The sequence below is a fragment of the Homarus americanus genome, unplaced genomic scaffold (genome assembly GCF_018991925.1).
Source record: "Homarus americanus isolate GMGI-L3 unplaced genomic scaffold, GMGI_Hamer_2.0 scaffold36970, whole genome shotgun sequence".
Lineage (NCBI taxonomy): Eukaryota > Metazoa > Arthropoda > Malacostraca > Decapoda > Nephropidae > Homarus > Homarus americanus.
In genome coordinates, this window is record NW_024740094.1 from 2,206,700 (window position 1) to 2,227,437 (window position 20,738).

Sequence of the window (20,738 nt, forward strand, 5' to 3'; positions counted from 1 at the left end):
CATGCATCTTAGTCCTCCAGCAATCACTTACTTAGCATGATTGGTGGACTAAAAACAACAAATCCAAAATATTTAAAAAGCCAATAGGAGAACCAAGGAGCAGTCAGTCAGCACAACACCCCAACTTATGTTTCCTGTTGCATATTTATTCTCCTTTACATTGTTCATGAGGCTATGATGCAAAAGCGATTTAGAGTGTGTGTTTTGTTAACGTCATATCTCCCATTTTTTCACCAAGATTGCATTGCAAAACCAAAACGAAATTCTGCCAGGGCCCTACAGGTGGAGTGCCCCTGAGGTGTTCCTTTTCTCTATCTGGTGTCTGAGGGCCCTTCCGGGAGGTGTGCACCTGAGGGGGACCTTCCAGGGGGCGAAGAGACTCACAGGTGCCCTCACAGGTGGCAACCCCAGGGGCTCTTCCTGGGTGGCTACAAGGACCTCCCAGCTGCGACAGTGACCCCAGGAGCACTCCAGGGCCACAACGCCCCAGGGGCTATCCAGGAGTCGGCTGACCCAGGATCCCTCGGGGCATTGGTACCCCCAGAGAGCACTCACAGGGGTTCTGCGGCTACCAGAGGATATCTCCCAGAGATGTCGTGGCCCCAGGGCCCTCCAGGCCGCGCCACTACCAGAGAGCCCTTCCTGGGGCGATGGTACCCTGAGGGTCCATGCCAAGCACCACCTCCCAGGATTCCCTCAAAACAGTCGTGGTGTCATACATCTTGAATATCATCTCCAGCCTTCACCCACTTAACAGCGAGTTGGTAGGACTAAAATGTAAATCCATCCAATATTAACTTAATGAGAGAACAAACAGTCAGTCAACTTCTTTTAACATGTTTTCCTGTTGCATATTTATTCTCCTTTGTGTTCATGAGCTATGATACTGTCAGCGTTTAAAGAGGTAAATAATTTGTTAAAATCCTTCTCTATTTTTCTGGAATAAAATTTTAAAACAAAAAACTGTCCACCAGGGGCCCTACGGGTGAAGTGCTCCCTGGGGGCGTTTCATTCCCTATCGGTTGGCAGCGCCTGCAGGGCCTTCCAGGGGGTGTGTGCCCACAGGGCCCTTCTAAAGAACCCACCAAAACTCACAGGAGCCCTTCAAGATGGCAGCAACCCAGGGGCTCTTCCTGGGGCGTTGGCTATCTGAGACCTTCCAGTTACGGCAGCTGGGAACTCCCGGTGGCAGGGAAGCGACCAGGGGCTATCAGGGTCGGCAGGCCCAGATCCCTCAAGGGGCATTGGTACCCCCAGAGGCACTCACAGGGGTTGCGGCTACTAGAGGACACCCCAGAGATGTGTTGCCTCCGAGGCCCTCCCGTAGCACCATCCACCAGAGGCCTTCCCTGGGGCGATGGTACCCTCAGAGATTCTAGGGCGCCACCTCCCGAGGCCCCTAAAAAGCAAGCTTGGTGTTGGTGGCGTACATCTTGAATACCTCCAGCAATCCCTTGCCCACCTGTGATTGTGGTGGACTAAATGTAACTCCTCAATATTAACCAATAGGAGAACAGAGCGGTCAGTCAGCCTGACACCCCAACTTATGTTTTCTGTTGCATTTTATTCTCCTTCCATTGTTCATGAGGCTATGATACTGTAAAAGCGTTGGGAATTGTGTTTGTTTAACGTCATCCTGGGGTGATGGTGCCCTCAGGAGTCCCTACCAGAGGCACCACCTCCAAGGAACCCCCCAGCACGACTTTGATCGTGGTGTCATACATCTGAATACCTCCAGCAATCCCTTACTTACCTGTGATTGGTGGACTAAAATGCTAACTCCATCAATATTAACCAATAGGAGAACAGGCGGTCAGTCAGCACAACACTTGTATGTTTTCCTGTTGCATTTCATTCTCCTTTACATTGTTCATGAGGCTATGATACTGTAAAGCGTTGGAAGTATGTATTTATTTAACATTCATCCTGGGGTGTTGTGTCCTACCAGAGCGCCACCTCCCAGGAACCCCCCAGCCGCAGCTTGATGGTGGTGTCGCCCATCTTGAATACCTCAGCAATCCCTTACTTAACTGTGATTGGTGGACTAAAATGTAAATCCATCAATATTAACAATGGGAGAACAGAGCGGTCAGTCAGCACAACACCCCAACTTATGTTTTCCTGTTGCATATTTATTCTCCTTTACATTGTTCATGAGGCTATGATACTGTAAGCGTTGGGAAGTGTGTTTATTAACGTCATATCTCCCCATTTTTTCTGAATTGTACCCAAAACAAAGCTGTCACCAGGGGAGCTACAGGGTGGAGTGCCCCTGGGGTGTTCCCATTTTCCTACCAAGTGTTGCATCTGGGGAGGGCCCTTCCAGGGGGTGTGCTAGGGGACCTTCAGGGGTGAAACTCTGGGAGCCCTCCATGGTGCAGCAACCCCCAGGGGATCTTTGTGGGGCAGTGCTTTACAGGGGACTTCCCATCTGACAGTGACCCCAGGGCACTCCCAAAGACAGCAACAACCCCAGGGGCCTATCCCAGAGTCGGCAGCGACCCCAGGATCCTGCAAGGGGAGTGTTGGTACCCCCAGAGGGCACTCACAGGGGTTGCGGCTGCCAGAGGATACCTCCAGAGATGTCACGTTGCCCAGGGGAGGCCTCCCGGGGGCAGCGCCACTGCAAGAGCCCTTCCTGGGGGCGATGGTACCCTCAGAGGTCCGTACCAGAGCGCCACCTCCCAGGACCCTCCAGCAGGCTTGATACGTGGTGTCATCTTGAATACCTCCAGCAATCCTTACTTACCTGTGATTGGTGGACTAAAATATCTCTCCATCAATATTAACCAATAGGAGAACAAGAGCGGTCGATCAACAACACCCCAACTTATGTTTTCATATTTGCATATTTATTCTCCTTTACATTGTTCATGAGGCTATGATACTGTAAAAGCGTTGGGAAGTGTGTTTATTTAGCATCATATCTCCCATTTTTCTGAATTATTGCAAATAAACAGTCACCAAATTCTGAATTTGGAGTGCCTCTGGGGTGTTCTATTTTCTAGTAAGTCTAGTCCACTGGGGCCTTCAGGGGTGTACACACCCACAGGGGACCTTCCAGGGGCGAAGAAACTCTGAAAGCCCTCAATAGGTGGCAGCAACCCAGGGCTCTTCTGGGCGGTGGAGTACCTGAGGGACCTCCCAGCTGCGGCAGCGGTGACCCCAGGAGCACTCACATGGACGCCCCAGGGGGTTATCCCAGAGTCGTGGCGACAGGATCCCTCCCAGGGGCATTGGTGCCCCCAGGGCACTCACAGGGGTTGCGGCTACCAGAGGATACCTCCTTGAGATGTCATTTGCCCCAGAGCTGTGGCCCTCCCAGGGGCAGTGCCACTACCAGGAGCACTTCACCAGGGCGATAGTACCCTCAGGGGTCCGTACCAGGCGCCACCTCCCAGGACCCCTCCAACAAGCAGTGCGTGGTGGTCATACACTTTGAATATATCCAGCCTTCCCTTACTTAACTGAGTTGGTGGGCTAAATGCCAAATCCATCAATATTAACCAATAGAAACAGAGCAGTCAGTCAGCACAACACCCCAGCTTATGTTTCCTGTTGCATATTTATTCTCCTTTACATTTGTTCATGAGGCTATGATGCTGTAAGCGTTGGAAGTGTGTTTGCGTCATCCCTGGGGTGATGTTGCCCTCAGAAGTCCTACCAGAAGCCACCTCAGGGAGTCACCCAGCAAAGCGATGGTGGTGTCATACACTTTGAATATATCCAGCCTTCCCTTACTTACCTGTGATTGGTGGACTAAAATGTAAATCCATCAATATTAACCAATAGGAGAACAGAGCAGTCAGTCAGCACAACACCCCAACTTATGTTTTCCTGTTGCATATTTAATCTCCTTTACATTGTTCATGAGGCTATGATACTGTAAAAGCGTTGGGAAGTGTGTTTATTTAACGTCATCCCTGGGGTGATGCTACCCTCAGGAGTCCCTACCAGAGGCGCCACCTCCCAGGAGTCACCCAGCACGCTTGATCGTGGTGTCATACATCTTGAATACCTCCAGCAATCCCTCACTTACCTGTGATTGGTGGACTAAAATGTAAATCCATCTATTTAAACCAATAGGAGAACAGAGCGGTCAGTCAGCACAACACCCCAACTTATGTTTTCCTGTTGCATTTTTATTCTCCTTTACATTGTTCATGAGGCTATGATACTGTAAAAGCGTTGGGAAGTGTGTTTATTTAACGTCATATCTCCCATTTTTCTGAATTGTGCAAACAAACAGTCACCAGGGGCCCTACAGGTGGAGTGCCCCCTGAGGTGTTCCCATTTTCTCTACCAAGTCTGGTGTCCACAGGGGCCCTTCCAGGGGGGTGTACACCCACAGGGGACCTTCCAGGGGCGAAGAAACTCACAGGTGCCCTCCCACAGGTGGCGGCAACCCCAGGGGCTCTTCCTGGGGCGGTGGCTACCACAAGGGACCTCCCAGCTGCGACGGTGACCCCAGGAGCACTCCCAGGGGCCGCAGCAACCCCAGGGGCTATCCCAGAGTCGGCGGCGACCCCAGGATCCCTCCCAGGGGCATTGGTACCCCCTGAGGCACTCACAGGGGTTGCGGCTACCAGAGGATATCTCCCAGAGATGTCGTGGCCCCCAGGGGCCCTCCCAGGGGCAGCGCCACTACCAGAGGCCCTTCCTGGGCCGATGGTACCCACAGGGGTCCGTACCAGAGGCACCACCTCCCAGGACCCCTCCAGCAAGCTTGGTCGTGGTGTCATACATCTTGAATATATCCAGCCTTCCCTTACTTAACTGTGATTAGTGGACTAAAATGTAAATCCATCAATATTAACCAATAGGAGAACAGAGCAGTCAGTCAGCACAACACCCTAACTTATGTTTTCCTGTTGCATATTTATTCTCCTTTACATTGTTCATGAGGCTATGATACTGTAAAAGCGTTGGGAAGTGTGTTTATTTAACGTCATCCCTGGGGTGATGCTACCCTCAGGAGTCCCAACAGAGGCACCACCTCCCAGGAACCCCCAGCATGCTTGATCGTGGTGTCATACATCTTGAATACCTCCAGCAATGCAAGGACACCCAGCACTGGTCGTGGTGTCATACATCTTGAATACCTCCAGCCTCCCTTACTTAACTGTGATTGGTGGACTAAAATGTAAATCCATCATTTAACCAATAGGAGAACAGAGCAGTCAGTCAGCACAACACCCCAACTTATGTTTTCCTGTTGCATATTTATTCTCCTTTACATTGTTCATGAGGCTATGATACTGTAAAAGCGTTGGGAAGTGTGTTTATTTAACGTCATATCTCCCATTTTTCTGAATGGTGCAAACAAACTGTCACCAGGGGCCCTACGGGTGAAGTGCTCCCTGGGGCGTTTCCATTTTCCCTATCAGTTGTGGCGCCACAGGGGCCCTTCCAGGGGGGTGTGTACCCACAGGGGCCCTTCCGGGGGCCACGAAACTCACAGGAGCCCTTCCAAAGATGGCGGCAACCCCAGGGGCTCTTCCTGGGGCGTTGGCTATCACAGGGGACCTTCCAGTTACGGCGGCGGCCCCAGGAGCACTCCCAGTGGCAGAAGCGACCCCAGGGGCTATCCCAGGGTCGGCGGCGACCCCAGGATCCCTCCAAGGGGCATTGGTACCCCCAGAGGCACTCACAGGGGTTGCGGCTACTAGAGGACACCCCCAGAGATGTCGTTGCCTCCAGGGGCCCTCCCAGGGGCCGCGCCGCTACCAGAGGCCTTCCCTGGGGCGATGGTAACCCTCAGGGGTCCCTACCAGAGGCGCCACCTCCCAGGAGCCCCTAAGCAAGCTTGGTCGTGGTGGCATACATCTTTAATTCCTCCAGCAATCCCTTACTTAACTGTGATTGGTGGACTGAAATGTAAATCCATCTATTTAAACCAATAGGAGAACAGAGCGGTCAGTCAGCACAATACCCCAACTTATGTTTTCCTGTTGCATATTTATTCTCCTTTACATTGTTCATGAGGCTATGATACTGTAAAAGCGTTGGGAATTGTGTTTATTTAACGTCATCCCTGGGGTGATGGTACCCTCAGGAGTCCCTACCAGAGGCACCACCTCCCCAGAGCCACCCAGCACGCGATCGTGGTGTCATACATCTGACACTCCAGCAATCCTTACTTACCTGTGATTGGTGGACTAAAATGTAACCTACCACATAACCACAGGGAGAAACAGGAGTTGTCAGTCAGCACAACACCCCAAATTTATGTTTTCCTGTTGCATTTTTTATTCTCCTTTTTACATTGTCTATGAGGCTATGACACTGCAAAAAGTAGCGTGTATTTATTGAACGCCATCCCTGCATCCCTTGGGGTGATAAGTTGTCCTACCAGAGTGGGCGCCACCTCCCAGGAACCCCCCTGAAAGAATGCTTTGATCGTGGGTGTCATACATCTTAATACTCCAGCAATCCCTTACTGTGATTGGTGGACTAAAATGTAACTCCATCAATACAACTAATAGGAGAACAGAGCGTCAGTCAAAGCACAACACCCCAACTTATGTTTTCCTGTTGCATTTTTATTCTCCTTTACATTGTTCATGAGGCTATGATACTGTAAAAGCGTTGGGAAGTGTATTTATTTAACGTCATCCCTGGGGTGATGTTGTCCCTACCAGAGGCGCCACCTCCCAGGAGCCCCCCAGCACGCTTGATCGTGGTGTCATACATCTTGAATACCTCCAGCAATCCCTTACTTAACTGTGATTGGTGGACTAAAATGTAAATCCATCAATATTAACCAATAGGAGAACAGAGCGGTCAGTCAGCACAACACCCCAACTTATGTTTTCCTGTTGCATATTTATTCTCCTTTACATTGTTCATGAGGCTATGATACTGTAAAAGCGTTGGGAAGTGTGTTTATTTAACGTCATATCTCCCATTTTTCTGAATTGTGCAAACAAACTGTCACCAGGGACCCTACAGGTGGAGTGCCCCCTGGGGTGTTCCCATTTTCCCTACCAAGTGTTGCATCCACAGGGGCCCTTCCAGGGGGTGTGCACCCACAGGGGACCTTCCAGGGGCGAAGAAACTCACAGGAGCCCTCCCATAGGTGGCAGCAACCCCAGGGGATCTTTGTGGGGCGGTGGCTACCACAGGGGACTTCCCATCTGCGACGGTGACCCCAGGAGCACTCCCAAGGGCAGCAGCAACCCCAGGGGCTATCCCAGAGTCGGCGGCGACCCCAGGATCCCTGCAAGGGGTGTTGGTACCCCCAGAGGCACTCACAGGGGTTGCGGCTGCCAGAGGATACCTCCCAGAGATGTCGTTGCCCCCAGGGGCCCTCCCAGGGGCAGCGCCACTACCAGAGGCCCTTCCTGGGGCGATGGTACCCTCAGGGGTCCGTACCAGAGGCGCCACCTCCCAGGACCCCTCCAGCAGGCTTGGTCGTGGTGTCATACATCTTGAATACCTCCAGCAATCCCTTACTTACCTGTGATTGGTGGACTAAAATATAACTCCATCAATATTAACCAATAGGAGAACAGAGCGGTCAGTCAGCACAACACCCCAACTTATGTTTTCCTGTTGCATATTTATTCTCCTTTACATTGTTCATGAGGCTATGATACTGTAAAAGCGTTGGGAATTGTGTTTATTTAACGTCATCCCTGGGGTGATGGTACCCTCAGGAGTCCCTACCAGAGGCACCACCTCCCAGGAGCCACCCAGCACGCTTGATCGTGGTGTCATACATCTTGAATACCTCCAGCAATCCCTTACTTACCTGTGATTGGTGGACTAAAATGTAACTCCATCAATATTAACCAATAGGAGAACAGAGCGGTCAGTCAGCACAACACCCCAACTTATGTTTTCCTGTTGCATTTTTATTCTCCTTTACATTGTTCATGAGGCTATGATACTGTAAAAGCGTTGGGAAGTGTGTTTATTTAACGTCATATCTCCCATTTTTCCGAATTGTGCAAACAAACTGTCACCAGGGGCCCTACAGGTGGAGTGCCCCCTGGGGTGTTCCCATTTTCCCTACCAAGTGTTGCATCCACAGGGGCCCTTCCAGGGGGTGTGCACCCACAGGGGACCTTCCAGGGGCGAAGAAACTCACAGGAGCCCTCCCATAGGTGGCAGCAACCCCAGGGGATCTTTGTGGGGCGGTGGCTACCACAGGGGACTTCCCATCTGCAACGGTGACCCCAGGAGCACTCCCAAGGGCAGCAGCAACCCCAGGGGCTATCCCAGAGTCGGCGGCGACCCCAGGATCCCTGCAAGGGGTGTTGGTACCCCCAGAGGCACTCACAGGGGTTGCGGCTACCAGAGGATACCTCCCAGAGATGTCGTTGCCCCCAGGGGCCCTCCCAGGGGCAGCGCCACTACCAGAGGCCCTTCCTGGGGCGATGGTACCCTCAGGGGTCCGTACCAGAGGCGCCACCTCCCAGGACCCCTCCAGCAGGCTTGGTCGTGGTGTCATACATCTTGAATACCTCCAGCAATCCCTTACTTAACTGTGATTGGTGGACTAAAATGTAAATCCATCAATATTAACCAATAAGAGAACAGAGCAGTCAGTCAGCACAACACCCCAACTTATGTTTTCCTGTTGCATTTTTATTCTCCTTTACATTGTTCATGAGGCTATGATACTGTAAAAGCGTTGGGAAGTGTGTTTATTTAACGTCATCCCTGGGGTGATGTTACCCTCAGGAGTCCCTACCAGAGGCGCCACCTCCCAGGAGCCACCCAGCACGCTTGATCGTGGTGTCATACATCTTGAATACCTCCAGCAATCCCTTACTTAACTGTGATTGGTGGACTAAAATGTAAATCCATCAATATTAACCAATAAGAGAACAGAGCAGTCAGTCAGCACAACACCCCAACTTATGTTTTCCTGTTGCATATTTATTCTCCTTTACATTGTTCATGAGGCTATGATACTGTAAAAGCGTTGGGAAGTGTGTTTATTTAACGTCATATCTCCCATTTTTCTGAATTGTGCAAACAAACTGTCACCAGGGACCCTACAGGTGGAGTGCCCCCTGGGGTGTTCCCATTTTCCCTACCAAGTCTGGCGTCCACAGGAGCCCTTCCAGGGGGGTGTGCACCCACAGGGGACCTTCCAGAGGCGAAGAAACTCACAGGAGCCCTCCCATAGGTGGCGGCAACCCCAGGGGCTCTTCCTGGGGTGGTGGCTACCACAAGGGACCTCCCTGCTGCGGCGGTGACCCCAGGAGCACTGCCAGGGGCAGCAGCAACCCAAGGGGCTATCCCAGGGTCGGCAGCGACCCTAGGATCCCTCCAAGGGGCATTGGTACCCCCAGAGGCACTCACAGGGGTTGCAGGTACCAGAGGATACCCCCCAGAGATGTCTTTGCCCCCAGGGGCCCTCTCAGGGGCAGCGCCGCTACCAGAGGCCCTCCCTGGGGCGATGGTACCCTCAGGGGTCCCTACCAGAGGCGCCACCTCCCAGGAGCCACCCAGCAAGCTTGGTCGTGGTGTCATGCATCTTGAATATATCCAGCCTTCCCTTACTTAACTGTGATTGGTGGACTAAAATGTAAATCCATCAATATTAACCAATAGGAGAACAGAGCAGTCAGTCAGCACAACACCCCAACTTATGTTTTCCTGTTGCATATTTATTCTCCTTTACATTGTTCATGAGGCTATGATACTGTAAAAGCGTTGGGAAGTGTGTCTATTTAACGTCATATCTCCCATTTTGTTGAATGGTGCAAACAAACTGTCACCAGGGGCCCTACAGGTGGAGTGCCCCCTGGGGCGTTTCCATTTTCCCTATCAGTTGTGGCGCCCACAGGGGACCTTCCAGGGGGTGTGCACCCACAGGGGCCCTTCTGGGGGCGACGAAACTCACAGGAGCCCTCCCAAAGATGGCGGCAACCCCAGGGGCTCTTCCTGGGGCGTTGGCTACCACAGGGGACCTCCCAGGTACGGCACCGACCCCAGGAGCAGTCCCAGGGGCAGCAGCGACCCCAGGGGCTATCCCAGGGTCGGCGGCGACCCCAGGATCCCTCCAAGGGGCATTGGTATCCCCAGAGGAACTCACAGGGGTTGCGGCTACCACAGGATACCTCCCAGAGATGTCGTTGCCCCCAGGGGCCCTCCCAGGGGCTGCGCCACTACCAGAGGCCCTTCCTGGGGCGATGGTACCCTCAGGGGTCCGTACCAGAGGCGCCACCTCTCAGGAGCCCTCCAGCAAGCTTGGTCGTGGTGTCATGCATCTTGAATATATCCAGCAATCCCTTACTTAACTGTGATTGGTGGACTAAAATGTAACTCCATCAAATATTAACCAATAGGAGAACAGAGCAGTCAGTCAGCATAACACCCCAACTTATGTTTTCCTGTTGCATATTTATTCTCCTTTACATTGTTCATGAGGCTATGATACTGTAAAAGCGTTGGGAAGTGTGTTTATTTAACGTTATATCTCCCATTTTTCTGAATGGTGCAAACAAACTGCCACCAGGGGCCCTACAGGTTGAGTGTCCCCTGGGGCGTTCCAATTTTCCCTACCAAGTGTGGCATCCACAGGAGCCCTTCCAGGGGGATGTGCGCCCTCAGGGACCCTTCCGGGGCGGCGAAACTCCCAGGAGCCCTCCCAAAGGTGACGGCATCCCTACGGTCCTTCCAGGTGCGGTGGCTACGATAGGGGACCTCTCAGGTGTGGCGGCGACCCGAGGAGCACTCCCAGGGGCAGCAGCGACCCCAGGGGCTATCCCAGGGTCGGCCGCGACCCCAGGATCCCTCCAAGGGGCGTTGGTACCCCCAGAGGTACTCACCGGGGTGGCAGCGACCAGAGGATACCACCCAGACACAGTGTTGCCTCCAGGGGCCCTCCCAGGGGTAGAGGAGGACCGAGGACCTCCCATAGTCGGTGGCGCCCTTAGCGGCTCTCCCAGGAGCGGCAGCCCTTCTGGTGGCCATCCCAGGGGCAGCGGCGACCCCAGGGTCGCTCTTAGGGGCTCTCCCATTGCGTCAGCACCCCCTAGTAGCCCTCCTAAGGGTTGCGGCATCCTTGGAGCCCTTCCAGGGGTGGCGGCGCCCCCAATGGCACTCCCAGGGGTGACGGTGCCTGCAGGGGCCCTTCCAGGGGCACCGGCGACCCCCACAGGGGGCCTCACAGGGGCTCTCCCAAGATCGGCAGCAACCACGGGATCCCTTCCAGTGGCGTCGTTGCCCATAGGCGCCCTCCCAGGGGCGCCGGCGACCCCAGCATCACTCAGAGGGGCGTCGTTGCCCCAAGGGGCACTCGCAGGGGTATTGCTGACCCTATGGGCCCTACCAGGGGCGGCAGCGACCCCAGGGGCCTTCCCAGCGGCGACAACGACTCCAGGGTCTCTCCCAGGGGCCCACTCAGGGCTGGTGGCGCCCCCATGGACCCTGCCAGAGGCGGTGGTGCCTCCAGAGACACCTTCAGGGATAGAGGCGCCACCAAGAACCTTTCCAGGGACCCTCCCATAGGCGGCGGCGCCCCCAGTGAGCGTTTCTTGGTCGGTGGCTCCCTCAGGGAACCTTCCAGGGATAGTGGCTCTCCCAGGGACCCTTTCAGAAGTGGTGGGGCCCCTAGGGACCCTCCCAGAGATCTTCCCAGTGACAGCGGCACTCCCAGGGACCCTCACAGGGACGGCGGCGCCCCCAGAAACTCTCCGAGGAGCGGAGGAGTCCACATGGGCCCTGCCAGGGGTGTTGGCCCTTCCAATGGTGGTGGCATTCCCAAGGCCCCACTCAGGTGTGGCAGCACCCCCAGGGAACCTCCCAGAGGCATTGGCAACCCCAGGGACACCTTTAGGGACATAGGCACCCCTTGGAACCTTCTCTGGGACCCTCTCAAGTGTGGTGGCACCCTCAAGGATTGTCCCAGGGGTGATGGCGCCCTCAGGGACCCTCTCATGGGTTGTGGTGCCCCTAGGAACCCCGCCAGTGATGGAGGTACGGCTAGCATCCCTCCCAGGGACCCTTCCAGTGACAGCGGCACCACCAAGGACTCTTGCAGGGGCAGCGGATCTCCAAGGACCCTCTCAGGGACAGCGATGCCCCCAGGAACCCTCCGAGGGGTGGTGCCTTCCAGGGACCCTAGCAAAGATCCCCAGGTGCCCTACGGCATGCTTGTTCATTGTGTCATATATATTACATACTTCCAGAAGTTCCTTACTGAGCTATGATTGGTGGACTATTCTTTTAACTCACCATATTACAGCCAATAGCAGGAGAAAGCCATTAGTCAACACAATACCACAACTTATGTTACCTTCTTCAGAATGCGATGATACTGGAAATGTGATGGGAGGTGTATTTATTTAATGTTGCATGTCCCAGAGTTCTAAATACCTCAAAAACTACTGCATCCAGGGGCCGTTTAAGGCTGGCGCTCCCAGAGCCCTCTTAGGGGCGGCGGCGGCTGCAGGGGCCTTCCAGGGGTGGCAGTGCCCCCAGGGCCCCTTCTATGGGCTGCAGTGCTCCCAGCACACTCCCAGGGGCACTCTCAGGTGTGGCTTCGCCCCCAGGGGCCTTGCCAAGGGTGGTGGCATTCCCAGGGTCCCACTCAGGGGTGGCAGTGCCCCCAGGACCCTCCCAAGGGTGGTGGTGCTAACATGGGCCCACTCAGGGGCGGCGGCGCTCCCAGGGATATCTTCAGGAACAGAAACGCCCCCTGGGACATTCCCAGGGATTATCCCAAAGGCAGCAGCGCCTCCAGGGGCTCCCTTAGGGGCGGTGGCGGCCCCAAGGGACCTCCCTGTGGTGGTCGCACCCTCAGGGACCCTCCCAGAGACAGCAACGCCTCCAGAGACCCTGCCAGGGGCTGTGGCGCCCACAGGGCCCCTTGCAAGGGGCAGGAGCATCCCTTAGGATGGCGGTTCCCCCAGCAATTTCACAGGGGTGGCGACATCCCCGGGGACCCTTCCATTGACTGCAGCGCCCCCAGGGACCCTCCCAAGGGCGGCAGTTCCCCCATGGACCCTCCCAGGGAAGAGGGCACCCTCAGAGATCCTCCCAGGGCGGCACCACGCCCAGGGGGCCCTCTCAGGGACGACGATGCCCCCAGAAACACTCCCAGAGATGGTGAAGCCCCTAGGTAGCCTCCCAGGGGTGACGGTCCTCCCAGAGGCCCTCCCAGCAGCGGCGACATCTTCAGGGGCCCTCTCAAGGTCAGCGGGAGTTGTCGTCCCAGGGGTAGCGGCACCCCCAGGGGCCCTCCTAGCTGCAGCCATGCCTCCATGGACCATCGCAGGGGCGCTTACACCCGAGGGCCCGTGGGTGTGGCGCCACCCTTGGAACGGTACTACTATACTATACTTCACACGCTGATTAAGTATCTGTAATATAAAAATTTCAGTAATTAGTGTTAATTAATGACCTTAGAAGTAATTAGAGATACTTAGAATATTTAAAAAGTGAATTTTGCTTTGCCTGTAAGTTTTAAATCATCTGTCAGAAACTTGTGATATGGCAGTTACAAAGAAAAGGTTATTAACACACTCTCCATCATTGCAGTTTTATTTGTGGCAAACATATCTTTTTTTATCATTGAAATAAGAGTTAACAGGACATATATTACATATACCATCTCTTTTAATGCTGTCCCTAGCTAGCTCTTGAAAATTTTATAAAAAGTTTTCACTTTACGAGTGAAGAACAAAAGCTCTAAGCTACATTTAAAAAGGCAAATTCAGAAGGAAAGTGAATAACAGAGCAGAGAGGCCTATAATATTCAGATTAGGGAAAACAAAAGACAAGAGCAAAAGTAATATTTTGCAAGAGCCGGCACTGTCCGGGATGGCCTTCATGTTCAACACCAGAATAGCACATTTATTTATGTAGCAGCCAAAATGACTATACTCCTTATAAAATTACAATATATATTACAGAAATTCAAGGTAAGTTACAAAGAACTGACTCACAATAACTATCCATGCATTATTCAACATTTTTGCAAAGGCTTTTTCTTTAATGACTATTAATAAGGCGAAAAAACATGAACAATTACAAGCGATGGTGACAAAAAGAGCAAGAATGGAACCTATTCAGAGGCAATCTAATCCCTTATGTCCCCAATTCCTCGGTATTTTGTTTGTTGTCTATACTGTATGTCTGACTTCCTCAACAAAATGAACATAAATATTCCGTTATTATTATAGTACAATATTAGGGTATGTGAATATTACATAAAATTGGATAAAAACGTCATCATTGCTTCTTCATACTTTTGTCTTTATGGTATTTGTAAAGATAATGACATTTAGAGTAAACTACAGGTAGTAGTGCCCTTCAGATTTACAGTCACTGTAAAAATAAAAATGTACCAAAATTGGCCTCTGCCTGTTTAAAGGGTTTAAGAACTTCTCCAACACAACTGTGAGTGGATGACTTCCTGTGTCAATATATATATATATATATATATATATATATATATATATATATATATATATATGGCTGAACAAGTGAACACTTGGCAATTTTAGTGTGGTATTTAAGGAAACAATAGAACCCTTTGCAACTCTTATGACTTCCCCATAACCACCATAACCATAAAATAAAGACAACTGGCCATAAGGATATACCCATACTGTACTGTACAGTATAACTATGGTTGAACAGATACTGATTCTTACAAAACTGAAGCACTTGACATGTTACATCAGAAAGACCCAATTTTATTTTAGTTTTTGAAGAGAAGACTACTGCTGTACTGTACTCCTTAAGTTATAGCTCAAGCAGGAGCCAGTGAATGCTGCTTGTTTGCATCTTGCACCTTTTGAATAACATGACTATCATTACAAATTTCATAGTTTTCATGTCATCCAATATTCTCATGTTAAAATATACCTTCAATATTTCAGTTTTGATAACAATGAACTTATTTTATGAGCATCACCTGCTACTAAAGATGCACTGTCCAGGAACCTAAATGGTCATTCTGTTACAAGTGACAAACTTACTGTAGTCACATTACCTGAGTTGCCAACCAGTCAAATCTAAGTCAGATCATACAATTCCCACAAAATACAAGAGAGTTTGGGTCTTAGATGATGGGATGATACTCAGACACAGTTTTCACCCCTAGGCACCTATGGGATTAAGGAATAATTTTCAAAGCTTTACACTGGGAAAATAACCCTTAGCAGACCTCTAACTAAGTCACAGAACAATCTGTCATACCACACATTTTGAAGTACTGGCTAAAGTAAATTGAAAAAAGCTAAATGAAATACAAGGCTGAAGAACTGCATCAACTTTTGAATGACACATAAAAATACCCCAAGAAAAAGAAGACAAAAATGTTTTCAGCAATTGGGGAAGAAAGAATATCATTGTAAGTCACCTGAAGGAAACACTGTCACTCCATAGGTTTAAGAAAAGAGTTTAGACAAAAATATCATTGGATTATGATATGAGTTTCAGTATTAATATTATGCCCTCAAGATCCTTCAGTTACCAGGAAGTGACTGCATGAGGACAACTTTGTGTCTTGTTCCTTTTACTTCACAAGAATCTTCAGCCGCTATACAATCAAAAATTTTACATTTAAGTTTCAGTTATGTTCATCTCACAAGACGATACACCATTCACTTTCACAGAGGTAGTTTGTTTCTATAAATTTATCCTTATCATTTCACAATGTATAAATCCTATCTAAAGCTGTTCCATACTAACACAACCTACAACAAAATATCGTTCATTTATTTCACTCAGTCTGTAGAAAATGGTCCATATGACCTTTGGCACACAGTTGAAAGATACTGAAACATGTGTGAAAGTGAAAGCCATCTGGAGATTCTGATGTTAAACAGTCAACATTGATTTTTAACAACACCACACACACACACACACACACACACACACACACACACACACACACACACACACACACACACACACACACACACACACTGAAGATGTTTTATATACACTTGATAATATTGTGGTCTGTCTCTTGCCCTTGGCTCATCTCCTGGTGTAAGTCTTAACTATTTTTTTTACCTTAGAATCTTTTCTCTAAACTGGTAATCTAGATGTGAATTATTGCTTTTCTGAAGACAACAGTAAAGCTGAACTTATGGTAAGGTGCCGGGATGATATAAAATAGATTTCAACAGCAGAAGTATAACAGGTAGCATCACACATGCATAACACTGGGTCGAAGAGACACGACCAAGGAAACATAATCTGGGTGACTTAAGAACCTCAAATAATTATCTGCCAAGAATTACATAACCTGTATCATCATTTGCATCTTACAATACACACACTGTAAAGCATGTACAGGATATTACAAATCTGAATTACAAAATCAAAATAACTAACATCTGATGGAAAAATATACAGTAAAAATTATGTTAACTTCTAGTAAAAACAACAGGTGCTAGAAAAAAAGGCCACAGACTGATATAGTAGCAAGTAGGATACCCATGGATTGTCATTGCCATACAAAACAAATAACTTACTATCAATTAACTTACCTGCTTGTGCAATGACATAAAAAATTCAAAACATAATTACATTACCTGAAACTCATATCATAAGCCATAGTGCAGACGCTTTACACATAATCAAAACAACGGGTCACATCTTCTAAATTCAGTATGGGAGAAGGACCGAAGAGAAGTCACTGCTCACCCTTACATACATAAATTGCCGATTGTGCTGAATGACATATATAATAAGAGATGCTAAAATCTGATACATTTTCTCAACAAATATTTAAGATATGCCTGCATTAACAAGATTTTTTTGTCATCAGGCCATATTTTACAAGTTTGATTGCCAAGGTTGAGCACTGAACACAGTTGACTTTACAGTAGTATTTAGTTTTGAGATATAATACACTAATTCTAATCTATTTGTCCAAATATATATAAATTTTAAGAACACTTTAAACTGTATAAGCAAAAAATATAGCTAAACAGTTTCACTGATTTCAACTTAAGTTCCCAGCTATATGATTTAACTGCAGTATCTATAAAAACAATTATGGTCCTTTGATGGGATATAAACCTGCGTCATAAGGTGTCAAAACCTAAAGGGGTAGTCCACCGGACCATCCAGATTCCCTAAATATTATTATCTAGGGAACTGTTCCTTCACACTATCATGTCACTGACCAATCCCATAAGAGCATATCTTCACAACTTATTGCAGCTATTAACATCTTCGATATCAACTTAAGTCTGAGTTAGAGTTTTAATATTTGAATAACAATAGGACAAAAGCTCAAACCTGGCTCCGTTGAACCTCCCCATAAAATATGGCCCTAAGTGTTGGCAATAATAATTTAAATTGTGACTATGAATTTGTGCAAAATATCGCCACAAAGGAGAAAAAACTAAAAATACATAATTTACAATACGAGTCACGTAAACATGTGCACCTTTAAAATCTATTTACACAAAATTTTCCTTTCATTTGTGGTGAGAAGATAAAATGAACCGCAAGTCTGTCAATCCTAGAGATTGGTTACTCCACAAGACATCACAATTTCCTCCATCAGGGGAGCACAGGATGCAAAATTATCATATCATCAAAACCTCAACTGAAATGCAAATTCATGTAAAGTTACTACAAGCTATCAAAGTTGTTGGAGGAGTGAAGGATTGGATGATATGGTTAACGACAAAGTCCGCACTACTCCCTGGGGACCAGCTGAGCCAGTTCCTGTAACAGGTGGATACCCTGAGGACCAGCTGAGACAGTTCCTGTAACAGGTGGCTACCCTGAGGACCAGCTGAGACAGTTCCTGTAACAGGTGGCTACCCTGAGGACCAGCTGAGACAGTTCCTGTAACAGGTGGCTACCCTGAGGACCAGCTGAGACAGTTCCAGCAACAAGTGGCCCCAGTCATGTTGCAAAGCTTCCCAAGTAAATAATTTTTAGTTGTCAATACTAATGGGACTTCTTTGTGAACATTGCTGGCTACTGACACACTAGAATGCTGGCACTCTCTCCACACAAGTTTTACAAGGAAATAAAAATATTAACTACATTAAGCATGATACTAAAAGTATTAAATGAGTTCTCAAAGTGATTTGTAGTGAAAATGATTAGTGGAGTATCAGCCATTAATAAATGTATTTAGATGAAAATATACGGTTTTCATTAACAATTCATGGAAATCTAGATTCTCCTCCCACGTCGAGAACTCTTAGCAAGTTTTTCAAATATACTGAATTCAATTAATATTTTATACAAACAGTTTACATGGATATATTATCCCATTTAGCTAAAATTCCAAACTTTAAGTGAAATACTGTACATCAAAATTTTCAGTCAAACTTGAGATTTGTGAACTGTTTTTGATGAATATTCAGCATAAAGTTAATATGTACAGGATTTTTTTAAGCTACCAGTACAATTCCATACTTTTTAAACTACTACAGGTAATATGGTTAGTATTGTCTTTTTACTGTTTTCCTAAGAATAAAGCAGTCCACAAGGTTTTCTCTGCATGTACAGTATACAGTAATAGAAGTACAGTAATTTCTATATTCAAGCAAAGTGATACAGCTGGTAGGTAATACTTAAGACTGATACTCACTCACCATGTTTTCATTTTACGACAAAAGTCTCCGTTCCCCGCTGATATGACATTATTATAAAAAATACAAGTGAAGTGTGAAATAATGACAACCACAAGGCAGCCACCCTAAGATCACAGACTTGCATACGTCTTAACGTAATTTTAGCACTGCTTGCAGCTCTCAGTAAGGACTCCAGTTACATCTACTCCATCAGGCTATCAGAACTGCTTTTTGATGAATATTTTCAACCAGCCAGAACTGCTCTACTAAGTTTAGTTTTTGCCATCAGATCTACTATACAGTGTGTAGCTCCGGGCTGTTAGAACTGCTTTATTATATTATGAGGCAGTCTGAGCTGGTCCTTGATAGTGTCAACCAGAGCAGCAGTTGTAGTGAGAGCCTTCAGCTGAGAGCTTGTTACGTCCTGGGTGTTGAGCAATAGTTGTATCCGACATTTTGGGGACTCGATGTTACTAAGTGAAAAAAAATTATCAAACTCCTCTTGGTTTATCTAAGAAAGTTGGTAGGCAAAAAGTTTTTTGATTTTTTTTGTAATGACAGATCAACTTCTAAATAACCATGACAAAAAATTATGCGTTGTCAAATGACGCAAAATGAGCCCTAAATAAAGCGTATATTGCAAGGTTAGTCTTCCTTAAGTCTTTCTGTTGGCAGTTTTTGTGTATGTATAAACTTTACATATTTACATTTCCTAATCCTGTAATAGGGAAGGACTTCATCTTGCCTGGTTTATCAACAGGGATGCTTCTCTTCAGAGAATATCCGTCTCAACCAGGCCTCCACTGCTGCGTTTGGTGGTGAGGTGAGGGTCGATCCCACCTGTAGAGGCAGCAGAAGAAGTCTTGGGGTTGGGAAGGGTGTTCGTGTGGGAGGGTGGGTTTGGAGAGGTGAGGTTAGAGAGTGACCCGTGTGCTGCAGGAGCTAGGGACAGCCCCAGCCGAGCTGTCAGGTTGCTCTCACTCCCCGTCTTCTTCAAGTCAATGTTTGACGGTGTTGGACGGCCTCCTGACCTCTGCAGTGACTGTAGCCTCTGGTACTGCTCCTGCAGTTGCTTTTGCCGCCTCAGCAACTCCAGGTGTCGTGCCTCCAGGTTCTCTTGCCTTTGTTTGGGTGGTGGTGTTGGAGGCACATTACTCGTGTTCTGCTGGCGTGGCCCAGCACCTTCCTGAGAGTTGACACTTTCAGTACTGCTACTGTTGGAGGACAGCTGGCCAGCCTTGGCACTGCTGGTTGAGCTATTAGTGGAGGCAGATGAGGCTGTGGAATCTTCGCTGAATGATCCTCGTCCTAGGGGAGGTCGCTGACGCAGCACGGGGCCGTATAGTTCACGACCTTCGGCATTCCTCAGTACTCCACCTACCATAGTTGCCACTATACCGCCTGGGGGCACTGATACCGACCGCGGTGCTGGACTCATTGGTGACGACGGTGATAACATTGGTGACCTGGATGATGTTCTCGGTGGTGGGGGCGGCGGTAAGCGGTGTGGTTCTCCGCTGATGCTGCTGCGTGGCGATGACCTGGCTGACCCTGACGACGTAGACGTGAAGCTGAGGCGATGTTCATCCCGAGGGGGCGGAAGGGGAGCTTGGCTGGCCGCCCTAGGGAGAGTACTGGATGCCCCAGGGAACACATTGGCTGGTGACTTGACTGGTGAGGACTGGGAGTCTGAGCTGGGGAAGGACGGCAGCCGCCTGACGCCAGTGCTGGTGGTGAGGGCAGAGGTGACAGTGAAGGATGCAGGCGCCATGGTGGCCAAGGGGGTGGCAGGGGTCACGTCCACACTACTCTTGCGGCTGCTGGCCTCAGACGGCGGCCTTGCAAAGGTCTGCAGCTCGTCTAACAGAGCGTCGAGTGCGTTCTCTGCACGTAGGCGCGGCTGTCCATCGGCTCCGACTCCGGCGGCGGATGCCAGGTGAGGGCTCGCGACAACACCGGGCTGCTGTGAGGGAGGTAAGACGTCAACTGCGGCCACACCTCGGGGAGCCAACACCGGCAACACGCCACCACTTACCACCACAAACTGATCTCCTCACATTGTCAAACTGCTTACTCTCTTCAAACTCATTAGATTGTTAGTTTGTAATCAATTGATCAAGTAGCTATGTCTACAAAAGTCAACGATACAATCATAAAACACTGCAAGAAGCCGGCTTTGACTCTCCCGAAAGTAAATATATCGTCAAACTTATATCA

General features: G+C 49.1%; 6 protein-coding genes across 27 annotated transcripts in view; 2 read left to right on the forward strand and 4 right to left on the reverse strand.

The window, feature by feature from the left end:
* Positions 1-8,955: 8,955 nt before the first annotated feature.
* LOC121875076 (skin secretory protein xP2-like) lies at positions 8,956-9,486 on the reverse strand. Its single transcript, XM_042379422.1, has one exon. The coding sequence runs from the start codon at positions 9,484-9,486 to the stop codon at positions 8,956-8,958; it is 531 nt and encodes a 176-aa protein (XP_042235356.1).
* Positions 9,487-9,875: 389 nt separating this feature from the next.
* LOC121875077 (tetra-peptide repeat homeobox protein 1-like) lies at positions 9,876-10,256 on the forward strand. Its single transcript, XM_042379423.1, has one exon. It carries the CDS (start codon positions 9,876-9,878, stop codon positions 10,254-10,256), a length of 381 nt encoding a protein of 126 aa, XP_042235357.1.
* A 309-nt stretch (positions 10,257-10,565) lies between these two features.
* LOC121875079 (basic proline-rich protein-like) lies at positions 10,566-11,189 on the reverse strand. Its single transcript, XM_042379425.1, has one exon. The coding sequence runs from the start codon at positions 11,187-11,189 to the stop codon at positions 10,566-10,568; it is 624 nt and encodes a 207-aa protein (XP_042235359.1).
* Positions 11,190-11,279: 90 nt separating this feature from the next.
* On the forward strand, positions 11,280-12,170 carry LOC121875080 (basic salivary proline-rich protein 2-like). Its single transcript, XM_042379426.1, has one exon. The coding sequence runs from the start codon at positions 11,280-11,282 to the stop codon at positions 12,168-12,170; it is 891 nt and encodes a 296-aa protein (XP_042235360.1).
* A 707-nt stretch (positions 12,171-12,877) lies between these two features.
* On the reverse strand, positions 12,878-13,225 carry LOC121875081 (dirigent protein 10-like). The gene has a single exon (XM_042379427.1). It carries the CDS (start codon positions 13,223-13,225, stop codon positions 12,878-12,880), a length of 348 nt encoding a protein of 115 aa, XP_042235361.1.
* Positions 13,226-13,489: 264 nt separating this feature from the next.
* LOC121875141 overlaps positions 13,490-20,738 on the reverse strand; it is a 317,156-nt gene continuing 309,907 nt past the window's right edge. For 17 of the 22 annotated variants that reach the window (XM_042379530.1, XM_042379534.1, XM_042379529.1 and 14 more), the window contains one exon: positions 13,490-20,484. In XM_042379530.1, coding sequence (XP_042235464.1) covers positions 19,294-20,484 — 1,191 coding nt within the window. In that variant the 3' untranslated portion in view covers positions 13,490-19,293. The remainder of the gene's footprint in view (positions 20,485-20,738) is intronic. The other 5 variants (XM_042379549.1, XM_042379548.1, XM_042379528.1 and 2 more) reach the window with 4 other exon arrangements.